Source organism: Biomphalaria glabrata, chromosome 18 (genome assembly GCF_947242115.1).
Source record: "Biomphalaria glabrata chromosome 18, xgBioGlab47.1, whole genome shotgun sequence".
Taxonomy (NCBI): domain Eukaryota; kingdom Metazoa; phylum Mollusca; class Gastropoda; family Planorbidae; genus Biomphalaria; species Biomphalaria glabrata.
This window is the reverse complement of record NC_074728.1, coordinates 23,153,813-23,173,219: the sequence shown is the minus strand read 5'-3', so window position 1 is coordinate 23,173,219 and position 19,407 is coordinate 23,153,813. Positions and strand designations below refer to the sequence as shown.

The 19,407-nt window shown below is 37.8% G+C and overlaps 1 protein-coding gene across 2 annotated transcripts; it reads left to right on the top strand.

The window, feature by feature from the left end:
* The first annotated feature begins 617 nt into the window (after window positions 1-617).
* On the top strand, window positions 618-19,407 carry LOC106058071 (uncharacterized). Of its 2 annotated transcripts, XM_056017888.1 has the most exons (7): window positions 621-824; window positions 2,784-2,862; window positions 9,808-9,905; window positions 11,084-11,218; window positions 13,954-14,055; window positions 15,605-15,680; window positions 17,514-19,407. In XM_056017888.1, exons 1-7 carry the CDS (start codon window positions 761-763, stop codon window positions 17,737-17,739), a joined length of 780 nt encoding a protein of 259 aa, XP_055873863.1. In that variant the 5' UTR covers window positions 621-760; the 3' UTR covers window positions 17,740-19,407. The 2 variants fall into 2 exon arrangements, with proteins under 2 accessions (XP_055873864.1, XP_055873863.1); XM_056017889.1 differs by lacking the exon at window positions 11,084-11,218 and having other exon boundaries at window positions 618-824.

Genomic DNA, 19,407 nt, shown 5'->3' with positions numbered 1-19,407 from the left:
GAAATATATATAGGTCACAGCTGGGGCTTCGTAGCCACGGGAAATGCCTCATTCCTCATTAATCTTCAGACTCGAAAACAAGCCTTATATCATAGACATAGACATAAATAAATATAGACTGGAAAAAGGGATGGGAGGGACAGGGAAAAGAAGAAGAGGTAGACAGAAAAAGCGATGGGAGGACAACATTATAGAATGGACAGGCCTGCCATTGAGAGAGGTTCTAAACAAGGCAAAAAAAAAAGAGAGGAATGGAGAAAGACGGTCGACAAATCTTGCCTGGTGCCCCAACGGTCCAAAAGACTAAGGGATAGGTAAATGTAAAAAGGTAAAAACTTGAAAACATGTATATCTATTGTTGTCGGATTTCCGAATTCTGAAAAGTTGCATGATCTTCATTCTTAGCGATTAAAAAAAACTACACTGCCTCCTTATTTACAATATATATAGGTGTGTGGCTGAAATAGATATGAATACATAACTTTTATACTGCTCATAAATGTTGAATAATAAAGTACACACAATTGCAAGTCACAAATTTTCGTTTCATAAAACTCATTTATCGGCCAGTCTATATTTATTTATATCTACGATCATAGACTTATGTATACTAAGCTTTTTAAGAAAAACGGAATACGAAATGTTGTGGGTGCAAGTTTTGAATCATCATGGCAAAAAGATTTAAGATTTAGATCTAGGTGTTTGTCCGGACTAGTCTAAGCTATGCCACGATGTGTAGAAACTATGTATCTTCTAAGCAATGAAACTAGGTATCATTTTACGCGTTATTTTCTTATTGTTCAACATACCTTTGACACAAGAAGGTTCGTATTTATTACCTTTATTGATAGTAGATAGATTTATAGACTCTGTATATCATACTAATCTTAAATCTATATACTATAGATCTATTTATAATTCTCTTCATGGCTCAAGAGTTTGGACACCACGTAATGTAATGATCACTCTTTTATTTTTGCAAGTAGGACGGACTAGAGTTAACCAACGTAATTTAAGAGGCGAAAAAAAAAAAAGAGGGAGTATGCTACGCCGCCGGTCGACTAGTTTACAATATTGATTCTCATTCAAATATTTCTAGAGCTAGGTATCTTATTTGAAAGCCTAAATCTAATTTAGATTGTAAAATCTACTGAAATATGTTATAAGCCAAAGTATAATCAATTTATTATTGAGCAGAAGAGCCTCAACATGGGAAATTTCGTTCTAGTTGCTGTATCTATTAGATATATATTGTAACAACTTTATCAATCCAAGCTCTGCAAACACTGCACCACTCGACAGTATGTTATGGCCGGTCGTTGACTTATAGTACCAAACTGCTGGTAGACAATTAAACCGCTGTGGGCGTTTTATATTTTAACGAATAGAACTTAAAATGAAGTGAATTAATTCCTTGTGAACAATTCTAAATAAAACTGTAATTATAATGTAGAGAAAATCTGGTTGATATGATAAAATACTAGACTTTAGTAATACTATTTTGTAACAAAATCTAACTCACTACAATGACACAACCTTTCAGTCTCACGTTCTGGAGTGGTCTCCCCTAACTAAGACCAATGACGACAATGCTACTTTTCTTACAACATTCACAACCAATCGCTGACCTCTTCCCACCGTCACCATAGAAACACACACACACACACACTCAATAACACAGTACTATTTCAAAGAACTTGACAACTCAGGCTCCAAACAACGCTAGTCTGTTATATCTACGACATTCAGAGCTTAAACAGTACAACCGACTTCGCGATGGTGACCCGACAAAACAGCGCGGACAAATTAGCTCCGAGAAAATATATTTGGGGAGCGCGGTGGCTGAGTGGTTAAGCAATTGTCTTCCGAACCTGGGGTTCTAGATTCGAATCTGTGTGAAGACTGGGATTTTGAGATTCGGGCTTTTTAGGGCGCCCCTGAGTCCACCCAACTCTAAAAGGTACCTGACTTGAGTTGGGGGAAAGTAAAGGCGGATGGTCGTTGTGCTGGTCACATGACACCCTGCTCGATAACCGTTGGCCAAAGAAATAGATGACCGTTAACATCACCCGCCCTATATATCGCAAGGTCTGAAAAGTAGGAAATAGAACAGAACTTTAAAACATGTAGAGAAGTACATTTAATGTGTTTAAGACATGTCAATATAAGGCTGACCTAAATTTCAAAGAGAGAGAGAGAGAGAGAGAATGAGAGCTTTAATAAGAGAAAGAGAGAAATTACAAATAGAATAAGAGAGAGATGGATGAAGAACGAGAGAAAAAGACATAAGTGATAGCGAACGCATATTATGTCGTCCTGAATACTGTTAATCTTCTCTATCAGGGCCTTTTGCAAACACTGCTAAGCAACACGACAGCACATTGAATTGTGCGATTTTCGTGTGTCAGTAGGTCACACACACACATTAACCCTTTCAGTCCGCCACTAGGGTTATAACAATACGTTTTACTTTTATCTTTTGTTTACATTATTGATGTACCCATTCTCGTCATTAAAGTTATTATTTACAAAACTTGTGTTAAGCCACTCCGTCTGTCTGTCTGGGGAACTCTTTTACACGCTTTATCCCCCCTTTCCCGCTTTAAGAAATTTTGCACAGTTTTTCCTACTCCAAGACAATACATGATCAAAAAATTAACCAATTCATCCATCCCCTTTTTAGTATAGAAATATCGCAATGGTTGTGAATTGCTTTCCCTTGTTTTTTATTCATACTTTTTAAAAGTATTTTAACGATGTTTTGCTTGTTTTGTATTATCTAGTATCGTCTGGGGCCTGGACGACCTGGTCAGAATGGGAGTGCAACTTGAACTGCTATAATCCGCGAATGTTAAGAAAAAGGTAGGTGTTGTTGGCGGTCGTTGACGTGTAGCACCAAACTGCTGGTAGACAATAAAACCGATGTAAGGGTAGGAATAAAAACAAAATTAACTGTAATGACACCTGACGCTCAGGGATTGATATGAACGTGACATTTTTAGCTTGATGAAATGAAAATATAAGAAATATAAATATTGTTATGATGCGAGTTCTTGTAACTGTTGCTAATTTCTATTGTTTTCGGGTTATGCTACACTAATGCAAGGACGAGTGTACGTTGAAGCAGTTTCAATAGATTTCTTATACAAATATTTGCACAACTCAAATTCTATTTTGTGTACAACTCCAACTTGTACAAACTTTCTACTATTCGTTCTACAAGCTCTCACTTTTCGCAGCAAGTTCTAGCTCTACTTTCACTCTCCAAGTTCTAACTCTCTCTACAAGCTCCAAGTTCTAACTTTCTCTACAAGCTCCAAGTTCTAACTCTCTCTACAAGCTGCAAGTTCTAACTCTCTCTACAAGCTCCAAGTTCTAACTCTCTCTACAAGCTCCAAGTCCTAACTCTCTCTACAAGCTCCAAGTTCTAACTCTCTCTACAAGCTGCAAGTTCTAACTCTCTCTACAAGCTACAAGTTCTAACTCTCTCTACAAGCTACAAGTTCTAACTCTCTCTACAAGCTGCAAGTTCTAACTCTCTCTACAAGCTCCTAGTTCTAACTCTCTCTACAAGCTCCAAGTTCTAACTCTCTCTACAAGCTCCAAGTTCTAACTCTCTCTACAAGCTTCAAGTTCTAACTTTCTCTACAAGCTGCAAGTTCTAACTTTCTCTACAAGCTCCAAGTTCTAACTTTCTCTACAAGCTGCAAGTTCTAACTTTCTCTACAAGCTACAAGTTCTAACTCTCTCTACAAGCTGCAAGTTCTAACTCTCTCTACAAGCTCCAAGTTCTAACTCTCTCTACAAGCTGCAAGTTCTAACTCTCTCTACAAGCTGCAAGTTCTAACTCTCTCTACAAGCTGCAAGTTCTAACTCTCTCTACAAGCTACAAGTTCTAACTTTCTCTACAAGCTCCAAGTTCTAACTTTCTCTACAAGCTGCAAGTTCTAACTTTCTCTACAAGCTCCAAGTTCTAACTTTCTCTACAAGCTGCAAGTTCTAACTTTCTCTACAAGCTACAAGTTCTAACTCTCTCTACAAGCTGCAAGTTCTAACTCTCTCTACAAGCTCCAAGTTCTAACTCTCTCTACAAGCTGCAAGTTCTAACTCTCTCTACAAGCTGCAAGTTCTAACTCTCTCTACAAGCTGCAAGTTCTAACTCTCTCTACAAGCTCCAAGTTCTAACTTTCTCTACAAGCTCCAAGTTCTAACTCTCTCTACAAGCTACAAGTTCTAACTCTCTCTACAAGCTACAAGTTCTAACTCTCTCTACAAGCTGCAAGTTCTAACTCTCTCTACAAGCTCCAAGTTCTAACTTTCTCTACAAGCTCCAAGTTCTAACTCTCTCTACAAGCTGCAAGTTCTAACTCTCTCTACAAGCTACAAGTTCTAACTCTCTCTACAAGCTGCAAGTTCTAACTCTCTCTACAAGCTACAAGTCCTAACTCTCTCTACAAGCTGCAAGTTCTAACTCTCTCTACAAGCTACAAGTTCTAACTCTCTCTACAAGCTGCAAGTTCTAACTCTCTCTACAAGCTCCAAGTTCTAACTCTCTCTACAAGCTACAAGTTCGACCCTAACCCTAATCCTAACTCTCTCTACAAGCTCCAAGTTCTAACTCTCTCTACAAGCTACAAGTTCGACCCTAACCCTAATCCTAACTCTCTCTACAAGCTCCTAGTTCTAACTCTCTCTACAAGCTCCAAGTTCTAACTCTCTCTACAAGCTGCAAGTTCTAACTCTCTCTACAAGCTCCAAGTTCTAACTCTCTCTACAAGCTCCAAGTTCTAACTCTCTCTACAAGCTCCAAGTTCTAACTTTCTCTACAAGCTGCAAGTTCTAACTCTCTCTACAAGCTGCAAGTTCGACCCTAATCCTAACTCTCTCTACAAGCTGCGAGTTCTAACTCTCTCTACAAGCTACAAGTTCTAACTCTCTCTACAAGCTTCAAGTTCTAACTCTCTCTACAAGCTCCAAGTTCGAACTAACTCTCTCTACAAGCTCCAAGTTCTAACTCTCTGTACAAGCTTCAAGTTCGAACTAACTCTCTCTACAAGCTGCAAGTTCTAACTCTCTCTACAAGCTACAAGTCCTAAATCTCTCTACAAGCTCCAAGTTCGAACTAACTCTCTCTACAAGCTTCAAGTTCTAACTCTCTGTACAAGCTTCAAGTTCGAACTAACTCTCTCTACAAATTGCAAGTTCGAACTAACTCTTTTTTCAAGCTCCAAGCTCTAACTCTCTCTCTTTAAAAAATCCAAATTGTCTATTGACAAGTTCCAATTTCTAACTTGAGTGGGAAGCGTGGTCGAGAGGCTAAGTACACTTGGCTTTGCTTGGGTATCTATGAAGGGGGCTCGAGGTCCGACACCCGACTCGAGCAGAGTTGTGTTTACTGAGTGCCTAAAGGCAGCATGGAAAACCTTATCCCAGATACCCCTTCCACCCACTGGTCTTTATGTAAGATCTATTTTCCTTTTTCGCTATCCAACTAAATTAATTAATTATCACCATTAACTCATAATTATTGGTAATGTTTTTTTATATTGATCCTTCTCTTATTTGGAACAATCAATAATTATTGAAAATTTCAACTTGATCCCGAGAATGGGAAGTGGGAGAAATAACGTTTTCAAAATAAGAACCAGACAGAAATATAAAAATACATAATAATAATAATAAATAATAAAACTTGGCTTTAATGGGAAGAGAGTAATGAACAGTATTGAGTTTAACTCTATAGACAAAAGTAACGAAGACCAGCCATTAAAACGACTAGATACAAAAGTTAAACGTTCGTTCAACTGAAGTTATTTTTCTACCTTTTATGCAGACCAGGGGAGGCGCGGTGGCCGAGCGGTAAGGCGCTTGGTTCGAATCCTGGTGAAGATTGGGATTTTACTTTCGGGATCTTTATGCCGAACCCCCGTCGTCTTGAGGATAAATGCAAACATGAACAAGGAATTAGGGTGTCAATCCTGAAAAAAAAAATTGGAGCCGATGAGATTGGTGTCCTTTCTGGCAGATCCTGCGACAAAGCATATTTATTTGCAGTTTAGCACACAGTGCTACACTCTGGCACAGTGGTTCTCAAGCCCTTTTTGATTTGGGGACCCATTTATATAGTCAAGACTTACCCACAGATCCCAAAGTGAGGGAACTATAAAGATGCGTAGTATATAAATCCACAAATTTGTTCGCATTGTACATACCGAAATTGTAACGTTGGTTTAAAATATACATTAAAAAATATTGACTTGGATTAGGTTGATAGGATTTGTAATTAAAATCGGCTCAATGTCTGTAAGTAGCAACCACAAATTCCACGACCTACAACTCTTAGTCGGTTCAAAACGGCACTGAGTTCACGTTCTATAGGATAAGAGGATGGGAAAGTAATATACAATTTTCGTACAATAACCCACAATTTATGATAATAATAATAATAATAATTTTATTTATAAAGCGCTGTTAACAAACAAAATGTAGGCTCAAGGCGCTGTAATAACATTACAAACACAAACACGACAATGGGAATAAAAAACTAATCTAAAAAAGTTTTTAAAAAGTAGGTCTTAATGTTCTTCTTAAAAGTGGTGTAGCATGTTGTCTGTCTGAGATCAATCGGGAGTGAGTTCCAAACCTTTGGTCCGTGCACTGATAAAGCCCGCAGACCGTAGCTTTTGAGGGAGAAACGTGGCACCACTAAAAGCGTTGAGTCCATTGAGCGCAGGGCTCTCTGGGGGACATATGGAGTAATCAGTTCTCTAAGGTACAGGGGCATCTCATTGTTATATATACACTGATAACAAAGTGTGGCGATAAAATGCTCTGAATGTGAGTGTGTATGCGTTTCATGCGTGAGTGTTGTTCGTATTGAATCTGTGGTAAGGGTGGTCGAGAGGCCAAGTGCGCTTGAACTTGGCTTGGCTACCTAGAAGGGGGCTCGAGGTTCGACACCCGACTCGGGCAGAGTTGTGTTTACTGAGCGCCTGAAGGCAGCACGGAAAACCAACTCCTAGATACCCCCAAAAGCGCTCTTAGCATGCTATAAGCATAAAAGTAGCGCTATTTTAAAAAAGCTATATTACTATAATGTTATTGTAACAGTAGTTTACGCTAAGTGTGTAGTCAAACTGAATTCAAATTTGGTTGGACCAATAGCAATTATCTTATCTTATCTGATAAAATTGTAATCTGTTGTGTATCCAGTCTTTGTGCTATCCTTGTCTGAACATAGTTTTGTTTCCTCCTCTTCAAAATTAAAATATGTCAATATGCTGCTCTTGTGTTGTGTTGATTCATCTGTTCTGAAGTCTGACTTACTTGACGCACATAACAGCTCCACTCCCAATCAAGTATATCCCAGGGAGGAATGTCTTAATATTTCAATATGCTGCTCTTGTGTTGGTGTTGATTCATCTGTTCTGAAGTCTGACTTACTTGACGCACAAAAGCAGCTCCACTTCCAATCAAGTATATCCAAGGAATGAATGTCTTAATATCAATGGTTTAGGTCGTCATAGACCAGTACGTAATAGTCACAGTGGCGTAGAGGGATATCCGTGGGGCGGGTTCAAGAATATATTGGTGGGCCCCTCCCCCAATAAGACAAATACAAAATATGACAAAACAATTGAGTAATCTGAATGTATCGGTACATTGACCATCTTGGATGTCAGACATTTTTATTCAGTGGTTTAAAATGTTTTACATTGTCAAAAACAAAGCAAGCACATTTCATGAACTCTCACGACAAGTACTACCATGCTTCCCCGGAAATTGTTCATAGTTCATTTTGTTGTCCTGTTTCCGGCTGTAGACATCATGGCCATTGTTCTCTGTTGTATACACATGTACGAATACGTGTATCACACAAGTCCTAACATGCAGAACGATGAAACAGGGATTCTTCCGAAGGCAGCCGTCACCAGTTTCCATGGAAGCCTGGAAGCCAAGAAGGAAAATTCCGGGAAACACAATCCTGTGTGTTTACCAGCTGACAGATCAGCGTGAATTCCTCTTGTTCTAATGTTTTTATGTCCGACACAGTATATTTGAAGCTAGGCTAATCACAGCGAACAACGACTTGGACGCCATTGTGGGCAGATCCAGGGGAACTTTATTACTCTGACCGTTTCACCACATCACCATCGGGTGGGCCTCCACTAAATTTGGCAGAACTGCACCGGCTTCCATATGTTAACTCATAGGGAATTTGGTGGACTAGATATACGTCGTTATGAATACAGGCATTTCTGGTCTAACGATGATTATTCCCCCCAATGAATGCCCGGGACAACTAATCTTCTACATTGACACCGAGGGGTGCTAGGGATCTTTTACTAAACACCTCAGACTGAAAAAGATATCAGTCTTATTATGGTTATACCTTACCTAAATACCAACATAGAGGATCGAATTTACATACTTTAAATACAAAACAAAAAATAACCATATTAAGCTTTGAAAAAATTGAATAATTTGCAACTGTATCGAAATTATTGACAATCAGGACTATTCCTATTTCTTAACCAAACTCTTCCCCATCCCTTCCCCCCCCCCCATTCCTAACACTACCAATAAGTTTATGAGCAGACAAGGAAAAAAAAAAGAATGGAACAACATGGAAACGATTGTCACCTCAAACAGCACGGTTAGGGTTAGCCATCATTACAATTTACATAACCTAATGGAAAGCAAATCCTTACATTAAAGCTTAAAACACTAGTTTTTAAGCACATATAAATTCTGTGACAAAGTTCAAGATATTTTGAGGAAGTTTTTTTTTTAATTCTATTTTTTTATCGGATTTGACAAAAGTTCTTTTTTTTTTTTCATTTTGGTATCATCCCAAAGTTCTCAACTAGTCAAGAGTCATGGGCCCATGCGCGGTGGGCCCCTAACGGTTGTGGGGCCGGGTTCATTGAACCCCATCGCGCCATGGATGCTACGCCACTAAATAGAAATATTAAACAGTAGTCAGGGGGAGAGCTTATTATTATTAAAATTATCCGATCGGATAAACTGATTTTTAGCAAAGTTGTCATTTTAATTGTATGCAAATTTCATCTTTCTGCAGACCCCCTACTGTCGTTTCTTAGACACCTGGGGGTCTGCGGATTGCAGTTTGAGAACCTCTGAGCTTTAAAAAAAAACAAAAAACCTATAAGGGAAAGAACTCCGCACTTACGGGTACTGAATGTAAACATATAGAAAACATTTTCCTTATTCGATATCAAACAAAATAATTTATTACCAATAATCAGTTGACTAGTTGGTTCATTTTTTTAAATTGTTTCGTTTTGTGAAGTAAAATAAATAATTGTATAACGTTTCAAGTGACAACAACTCCGACAAATGGGTGTGGGAGATATGTTGTGTTCAATTATCTAAGGAACGAAGCCTTACATTTTATTAACCGTAACTACAGGATTAATTCCCCTTGCTGGTATCAAACAAAATGATTAAGTAATTGATTGACTATTGGGTTATTTTTTTATTTTGCAATGGATTCCATGTCTTGTCTGTTCAATCGAATAATTGTGTAAGGTTTTGTCTTGATTCGACAATGGGTGTCACAATAGTGGTTTTATATATGTAAGTGATTGAATTGATATTCCTCTTATAATAAATTGACTATGTCATACAATAGGTATTTGTCTTCTTGAATAATGTGCCATGGCATTTGTGGACTATTAAGAAGATTAAGAAGATTTTAAAATTTTGTTACCCGCCCATGTCTAGAAAATCTTACATCTTGCATAATTTTGATTTACCGGACTTGACATTTACTCAATTTGTCAGAAACTGTACAGACCCAAATGTTACAGAAGCAATTGTCTACTGCATTGGCCATAATCAAGAACATTCACAAGCCACCTGTAAAGTAATCTGTCCTAAAGGTAAGCACTTTTCCAAGACAAGACCAGATTAGCTGACGTCCCTTTTGAGAACTTGTAACATGAAAATATAGTTGCTGTTTTTTTAACAATACCTCTACACAAATTGTACCCTCATGGAACCTGGTTGGGCGGTAAAACCTGGACACGGATCTCGAAAACGGCTCTACGGATTTTCCTAGAAATTTGACGGTTGGGAAAAAATTATTGGCTTGTTGGCCACACTAATAAAAAATATTTTGACTTCTAATTTATCATAGTAATTACAAAAGGAAGTTAAATTTAAATTTGGCTAGATAATGTTAAAGAAGTATCTTTAACGGACTATACGCTTTCTGGCATATAGGTATCAATCATTAAAGAGTTAAATTACTAAATGTTAAGGACAATTTAGTGCAACGTCCTTGAGTCTAATCTAAAGGCCTATAATGGACCTCATTCACCAATCGTAAACAAACAACATTTAGTCACGTGATCTTATTGATAAAGAAATGGGAAAAAAAAAACTGTCACGTGACAACCATCATGTATTAAACATGAGATCGTAAATTATTATAGAAGAGATAGAGCACCACGTGGCTAAATGTTGTTTGTTTACGGTTGGTGAATGAGGTCCATTAGAACATTATAAAGTCTAGACGATTTATACATTCGCTTAACCTGGAGTTTTTGTAAAGGGGGTATGTAAGTAAAGTCCCAGTTTCACATACCTTGTGATCTACAGGACAGTCGGTGTCACGGTCATCTGATTCTTTGGCCAACGGTTCACTAGCAGGGTGTCATGTGGCCAGCACTACGACCAACCACCTTTACTCTCCCCAACTAAAGCCAGGTACCCATTAAAGTGGGTCGGACTCAGGGGCACCCTCAAAATCCCAGACTTCACTGATGTTATAACACTTGTTAATACTTCAATGTCTAACACATTTTCTCTAAGGCAGGGGTTCTCAACCTGTGGGTCGCGAACCCCTTGGGGGTCGATTGAGGATTTGCCAGGGGTCGCCTAAGACCATCGAAATTATGGATTGTTATTGTCTACTCTTCTGTATGTGTGTTTGTGTTGGGGGGGGGGGTCGCGGCAGAGTGGGGGGATTGTAAAAAGGGGTCGCCGAGCTTAAAAGGTTGAGAACCGCTGCTCTAAGGCTATACGTTTGTTTTTCCTCCTTTCCTCTACCATTTAGATTGCCCCCGTCTAACTTGGGGGACTAACTGTACCAATAACTGCATAAACTGTGACCCTGATTGTGACAAAAACACCGGAGAATGTAGAATCTGCAAACCTGGCTATCGCTTCCCAAGATTGTCATGCACCAAAGGTCAGTGACTACTGTTGTGACATGATTAGGATTTAGTTATTTGTTTCGGGAATAAGCGGAAAGTTTTTACTTAGCGACAAGTGACGTGACAGATCTTTAAAAAAACAAGAACGCTCTATTGGACACTAGAAACAACACGTCTTTTGAAGAAACAGACGGCTAATAACGAAGGACATTGGACGGATCACTTTTTCAGTATTAAAAGTGTTTATTTTGTTAACACTCGTGTCGACTACCTAATTGGATTGTTTCGGCCTTTCGCCCGGTGTTTACTGAGTTGGTAAAGGTTACCTCCTTTTTACTTCATGGTTTGGATTTGACACGGCGGAAGAGCCATAACACAACTGCCACCAACGGATAGCTGCTTGGTCGTGCGGTATGCACGCTGGACTATCGTTCGTCTTAGCTGTAGATTGTCTTCATCTCTGAAGAAACATCCGAATGTTGTCAAACATTTTACAAACATTCAGTGCCAAGTTAAGGGGAGTCCTGGTAGGGCTTCTGCTCAGGAAACTGTACAAGAAAGGGGTCTCCACAATAAAGAAAAAAAAAAGCAAGGTTACAAAGACAGTTTGTGTGTAAACACAAACTCAAAATTGGCCCCCGAAGTGGTCCACCTAGCCAGATAAAAAGGCAGGTTTCAATATTTTCAGAAAGAATATCATTTTTAAATTCTATCAAAGACAAATGACAGAGAAGAATGGAGAAAGAAGGTTAACAGATCTTTTGTTGACCCTAACGGTCCAGCTTACCAAAGGATGGGTGAAAGTGAAGGAGAATTTAAATGCTAACCTAGACTAACTTATGACATATAATGCTTATCTATTTGATCTAAATGTTATGTAAAGGGTCAATCTCTTATTCAAACCCTCAAGAAAAAAAGAAAAAAATATCTATAAAAAAATAATTCTCTCCCTTTCTTTAGTTCAATGTTCCATGTACCGGCAGTGTGCTGCAGTTAACGCGTTAATATGAAAAACTGCTTTTTAGTTGTTGTTTTAAATTATATTGAATTTATATGCCTATTGAATTTTTTTTTATCTTTAAAAATAAAAGTAATTAAAAATAAAAGTAATTTTGTAATTGTCAGCCTCAGACTGGGCTCTATAGCCTTGGTCAGCATCAAGTGTCATACTGGGCTCTATTGCCTTGGTCAGCAGCCAGTCTCAGACTGGACTCTATAGCCTTGGTCAGCAGCCAGTCTCAGACTGGACTCTATAGCCTTGGTCAGCAGCCAGTCTCAGACTGGGCTCTATAGCCTTGGTCAGCATCGTCATACTGGGCTCTATAGCCTTGGTCAGCAGCCAGTCTCAGACTGCGCTCTATAGTTTTGGTCAGCAGCCAGTCTAGGAGATGAAAACTCTGAAATAAAAACTACTACTATTTTTTGTTCAAAGACAACTCTCACCTTCGTACCACTGTGAATGACATTTAGTATAAGGAGTGCCCAAGCCAAACATCAATTTAACTTTCTCTCTCTCCGGATTGACGATCCCATCGTTGATTTGACCACTTTTAAATTATTTTCTGATTGTATAAACATTTATTTGTGTTATATAAAAAGATGCATGCATTTCCATTTAACTCTATACCAAATAAAATAGTTTCTGATTAAAATGTTGTCGAAGCTTAATCAGAACACAGAAGTGAACTACGAATGAGTTAAATGAATAATTCCGTCGCATCATGGAAAATAATTTCGGAGGGAAAAAGTTAAAAAATACTGAGCGCAGGCTGGGGGGAAATAATTAATCACTCGACCTACTGCACTCCTTCGCACTCTTCGGACTCGAAGACAAGCTTTATATTATTTTTTTTGACCATTTAGCAGCCTAGGTCACAAGGGTCTTAATAGAAGAAAGTCAATTACCCCTTTTCTGACCTTGCGATGGATAAGACAAATGATATAAAGGCCATCTGTTTCTATGGGCGACAATTAATTGGGTATTTTGTGAGGTCACAAGGGTCTTAATAGAAGAAAGTCAATTACCCCTTTTCTGACCTTGCGATGGATAAGACAAATGATATAAAGGCCATCTGTTTCTATGGGCGACAATTAATTGGGTATTTTGTGAGGTCACAAGGGTCTTAATAGAAGAAAGTCAATTACCCCTTTTCTGACCTTGCGATGGATAAGACAAATGATATAAAGGCCATCTGTTTCTATGGGCGACAATTAATTGGGTATTTTGTGACCAGCACAACGACCAACTTCATTTGCTTTCCCCAACTAATAAGCGCCCATTTGAGTTGCGTGGACTCAGGAGAGTTCTGAAAAAGTCATAAATTCAAAATCCCAGTTTTGACCCAGATTTGAAGCCTGGGCCTGCTCGTAGGGAATACGGTGCTCTACAAGGAAAGTACAATGCTCCAAGCACCCCCGCCCCCCCCCCCAATCCTGTATCATTGCCTATCTACCTAGTTGCAGGAGGTTATATATTTGGTAAACTCTAAAATAAGTTATGATTATTACAATAAAAATTGTCTTATAATTATTATGCATCCTTTATTTTCTATTCACATTGTGTCCCTCTAATTTTCCCATGATAATCGTAATTATAGAACCTGATTGCCGTTTTAAAACGACTTTTACTTACAAGCATATCTTACAACATGGTATCACTTTGCAATATATTCAACAACTAGATGTTTCAACAAGCCTTTTGTTGTAAGCTTTTCCATGTCTAAATATAATTAATAAAGTTAATGCGTTCTTTTTTTTTTTTCTTTTTTAGAGTGTAGAAAATTTTATTATGGGAAAAATTGTCAAGGTAAATGTAAAATCAAATGTCACGGAGAGGATTGTCAGGAGAGAGTGAACGGTACTTGTTTCATTGGTAAGTATTGTAACATTTATTTATAACAATTGTTATTATTTATAACAATTTATTTTTACAAATCAACTCACACTGTCTGTCTGGTAAAAAGTGTGTACATGTTATTTCTCCCACACCCATTCACGGATCAGGCTGAAACGTTGCACGATTATTCATTGACATAAACAAGACATGAATCAATTTAAACAAAAAAAAATGTAACCAATTTATTACTGGCAATTCATTATTTTGTTTAATAGCAGCAAGAGAAACAAATACTTCAGTATTCACTGATACAGCTAAATATTGGTTGGGTTTAGTGCCCTTAAATAATTCAAAGAAAAAAAATAAAGTTTCCCTTTTCAGACCTTGCGATCTATGGGGCAGATGATGTTAAGGTCATCTGTTTCTAGGGCCAACAATGTGGCCTGCACAACGACCAACCGTCTTTACTTTCTCAACATCTCCACTAAAGAGTTGGGTGGACTCAGGGGGGGGGGGGTGCCCTAGAAATCCCGAAATTCAAAATCCCAGTCCTCACCGAGATTCGAACCCAGGACCCCAGGTTCGGAAGCCGAGCGTTTAACCACTCAGCCACCGCCCCCCCTTTTTTTAAATAATTCTTAGCGCTATTTCTCCCTCACGTAATCTTCGATCAAGTTGATACTTTAAACAATTATTTAATGTACCTAACCAAACAGGACTTAACTAATAAAAAAATACTCAATTAGTCAAGTACTTAAGGACGAAGTTCTTCCACTTTAGATAAGCTTTTCATTTTTTATTAGGATTTTTATCATTTTTTATATTGTGCTTTTTTTTTTTTTTTTTTGTTGTATTTTTTACAGCCAATGTCGATTTCAATTTCTGTACTTTCAAGACGTATACATCGAAAAAAAAACTAATTATTTCAAAAATTCAATAAGGCCAGAATCAGCTGTCTTCATTAACTACCAAGTTGTATAATGCATGACTACACAACGAACGATCGGTCCGAGTCTCTGTCTCTGTTAAGATGTTAACACGCAGAATATTCCACGCTGTCTTCTGTTGTTGATGTATTATCTTGACCAGTGTTTTTTTAATATTTACCCGAGACGTCCACCTAATAGAAACCAGCTTCCTTCGCGCCCCATTTAGCCACCTCGGAACCTGTAGCAGAATGTAATGAAAAAGACGCCACCTGTGAAAACGGTAGACATTTCAAAAAGCTCCTTATTGTATAAAAAAAGTGGAGTAATTTCTACTTTTTTTAGAAATGTGGCTGTATATATAAAATGATTCCCCTAAAACCCCCGTTTTCTACTCGTTTTGTTCTCCCACTTTCCGTTCTCGGATCAAGTTAAAATTTAGCATAATTATTCATAAAGTCAATGACTATTCGTAAATCAATCAAGAAATTAACAAACTAGTTAATCTATCTGTGGTAATATCTGTCCAACGCTTTTATATAGAAAAAAGGAGCTTTTTCCTCCAGTCTTAAGATATATGGCATGGTTTTAGCGGTTCTTCTCCTTACGTACGTTTTTTTTTTTAAAATTTTTCTTTTAACTGTGTTCACTAATTTTAGCGGAGGAAAAAATGCTGCCGTCTCCAGCGTGGCTGCTGCTGCTGACGATACCAATTTCGCTTCTCATGATTATGTGGTAATTTTCATTTCCTTCTTACAAAGCTTATATCAACTCACTCTGTCTGTCTGTCTGTATGTATGTCTGTCTGTTTGTCTGTCTGCCTGTCTGTCTGTCTATCTACCTGCCTATCTGTCTGTTTGTCTGTCTGTCTGCCTGCTTTCTGTCCTCTGGCTGCTTGCCTGTCTGTCTGTTTGTCTGTCTGTCCGTTTGTCTTGTAAAATTTTTTGTACACTTTATTTCTCCGACACCCAATCTCGGATAAATCTGAAATTTCGTTCAATTATTTCTTTTACCTGACAACATAAGAATCAATTTTTTTTTAAATGACCAATTACTACTAATTATTGGTAAATAATTATTTTGTTTGGCATCTCGAAAAAGGGAAAGAAATTGCACTTGACTGAAGAGGTGGTATAAGCTGAATTAGTCCCCCTTAAAGGTCGCCGTTTTAAACAATAGATAACACTACGATCTTCTATTTTCATGGTCACCTCACTAGAATAAAGGTTTGTATGTCAGCATGAGATCGCCACCTTTTTTAAAAAAAAAAATGAACGCTTCTAAAAGTGATTACAGTAAACTTCATCAAGATATCCTTTTCTCCCCCCCCCCCTCCTTTTTTTCTTCCCAACTGGTTCTCACAAGTGACAGGATAATAGTGTATTAAGAAAGCTAAAAGCATGAAATATCGCCAAACAAAAACAATTGGTCAAAATAGTTCTAATCGCACAGTTTTATTGTTGTTGATCAAGATCTATTACAAATCTAATTACATGACTGATCACAGCTAATTGATACAATTACACCTCGTACAAGCTTTGTGTGTGTGTGTGTTTTTAGCGACCCCCCAAAAAGGGGAAACGACGCTATTAGTTTTGAGTGGCCTGTCTGTCCGTCCATCCGTCTGTCCTTCCGTTCGTCCGTCCCGTTTAGATATCAGAAACTAGAAGAAAAAATGAAAATCGGACATCATGATATTTTAGATCAATATAAGTTCTGATGCAACGGCTTTTTTTTTAAAATTATCTATGTAATCAGACTTTTCATAAAAATACCCCACTTTTACAACTATTCACTATTAATAGTAACAAACACTGGAGGCCCTTTTAGTAATTTACCACATTATGAACACATTTATGCAAACGGTTTTAGATTTGAAATTTAAAAAAATATATTTACATTTGTATTGCTAAGTTAGGTAAGGTATGTCATACTAACTACTACATTTACACAAAAAATATTTTTTTAAAGAGAAAAATTTATTTAGTATGCATATAAGTCGGACAGAATTTAAAACAACAATTAATAAGTCGTTTTTGATAGTATCGCGTGAACTGCAGCGATGCGCTGTTGCTATAGATCACTCAACCAAATGGGAAAATTGCTTTTTTTCGGAAATGTTTTTTTCTGAGGATTCGAATTAGAGATCGACCCTTTACAAACCCATTAGATGTATTAGAGATTCATTCTAAGACAGGGGTTCTCAACCTGTGGTTCGCGACCCCCTTGGGGGTCGATTGACGAATTGCCAGGGGTCGCCAAAGACCATTGAAAAATGGATTGTTATTGTCTATTCTTCTATTGCTGTGTGTATGTGGGGGGGGGGGGGAAGTCGCGGCTAAGTGGGGCATTGTAAAAAGGGGTCGGGGTTAGAGCATAAAAGGTTGAGAACCGCTGTACTAAGACATCAGTTAGGCCAGGTTCACATCTAACTTCTAGCATCTAACACATCTAGCCGTATGCGTTCCAGGTACATTATTTAGATGCACTAAAACGATTTATTTCGTATCAACTTGTTCATTCTCTGTTAACCCTTCCACCATCCACCCCCCCCCCCCACCCCCCCAGGCTGAGGAGCAGACGTGTTGAGGTACCAGACGTGGCCACCGCGAGCAAAGTCTACAATGATAGAGACAGTAAAGAGAGTAAAGAAAGCCTCATGGCGAGGCTGTCCACTCAGTTACGGACCGGCTCGAGGCAGATGATCCGGCAGATGATCTCCATGGACAAACTCTCCACCCATTCCGAAGAGCGACTGTACATGGATGATGAGGTGAACGGCTCTTCCGTTTGACGCCCGTTTGCTGTGATGCAAGGAATGGAATTTCCCGCCCGAAACTGACTTAAGTTAAAACCATTATTTTCTTTCATGGAAATGTTTGAAACCAAATAAAGAATAAATAGTTCCTGATTGATAAGTCTATAATAAGCTACAATAATTTGCGTTCACCTCTTCCCATCTATTCTGATGGACAGCTCTGGTACCACACACGATTGTCGACCGTCTTTCTCCATTCCTCTCTTGTGTCTTTCGCCTTGGATAGAACCTCATTCAAAGGCAGGCTCGTACATTCTTATATGTTTTATTCCCATCGCTTTGTCTGTCTGCCTCCTCAACTTTTTTCCTGGTACTGTTCCCTGAAGGAAGGTCTTTGCGAGTCCCGAAGACTTTGTAATATGGCCAAAGAATTTTAGTTTGCGGTTTTTTACACATAGTTAGCAGGTCTATACAGACATAAATGCAATATGTATTCACTGTAGGAGCTCATTAATGACCAGCCCTCTCTTATAATGAAACTAGATAGTACTTATTATAAGCACTTTGATACAAAAGTAACAAATTTGAATGTCTCTGTATAATTTGTTGCTATGTTTTCACTTAATAAAAAAACACAAACCGACGTTCAAGTCCAGGATTCCAAGCTCTTCTTAATGACGTAATCTTTAGACATTTCACTCATTCGGACCCACCCGTCACGTGATTAGATCACAGTTCCCACAATTCACTTCTGATAAAGGCTTAGCTTATGATTCCTAAAAGTAACTATCCCTAATAGAAATTGTTTGCAGTAGGACATTCTACTTTTGTCACACAATCCCTTAACAGTTGACATAAAGAGTCGTGTATATAGTATCAAAATAGTATCTTGATAATATTATTATTTTTTAAATAATATAACAAATCTCAATAATATTATGTATATAATTATTGTAAAGCCACATTATTAATAAATTCTCTGGAGTCTTGAGAATATTATTGATTGCTGATTTATAGACCAATTGACAAACAGATCAATACACTGATTGATAAAATGATTGATTGTTTGATTGATAGCCTGATTGACAGCTTAATTGATGGACTGCTTGATAGACTGATTGATAAGTCGTTTAAAATAATCATTTTCAAATATCACAGAGTGTCTCATGGTTCGGATCACTCGAGCTTTCAAAGATGTAATATTTGTTTTATGAATACATTTTTCCAATATTAATAACTTATAACTGTTTCTTGATTGAATTTTTTAAATTAAGCGCTCCAACAGCCCATTGAAAAATGTATGTTGTGTGTGTGATTGGTTTAGCGAGTTGTTTTTTTCTGAACTCGTTGCCAGTGACGTAGCTAGGATTTTGCCATCATTTGGGGTCCTTCGCTTGACCTCTTTAGGGGCTCCTTCATTTTCGAAATCTCCCCTTACCTCCACACCTTAACTACGCCCCCTTTTTCGTCTTAATTACGCCACTGCTTGTTGCTTATTGCAATGTATTTTTTTTTATGTACATGATAGCTAGTTCTATACTGCATTATAAATCAAATAACTTGGTATAACTTTGTATAATACTCTTTGATTAATAAACACACATATATATATATATATATAGGAAAATGGAAGTTGATCTCGTTTTTCTCATCTCTTTGAATATGAAACGAATTCATTATTTGTTTCAATTAAATAGTCTAAAT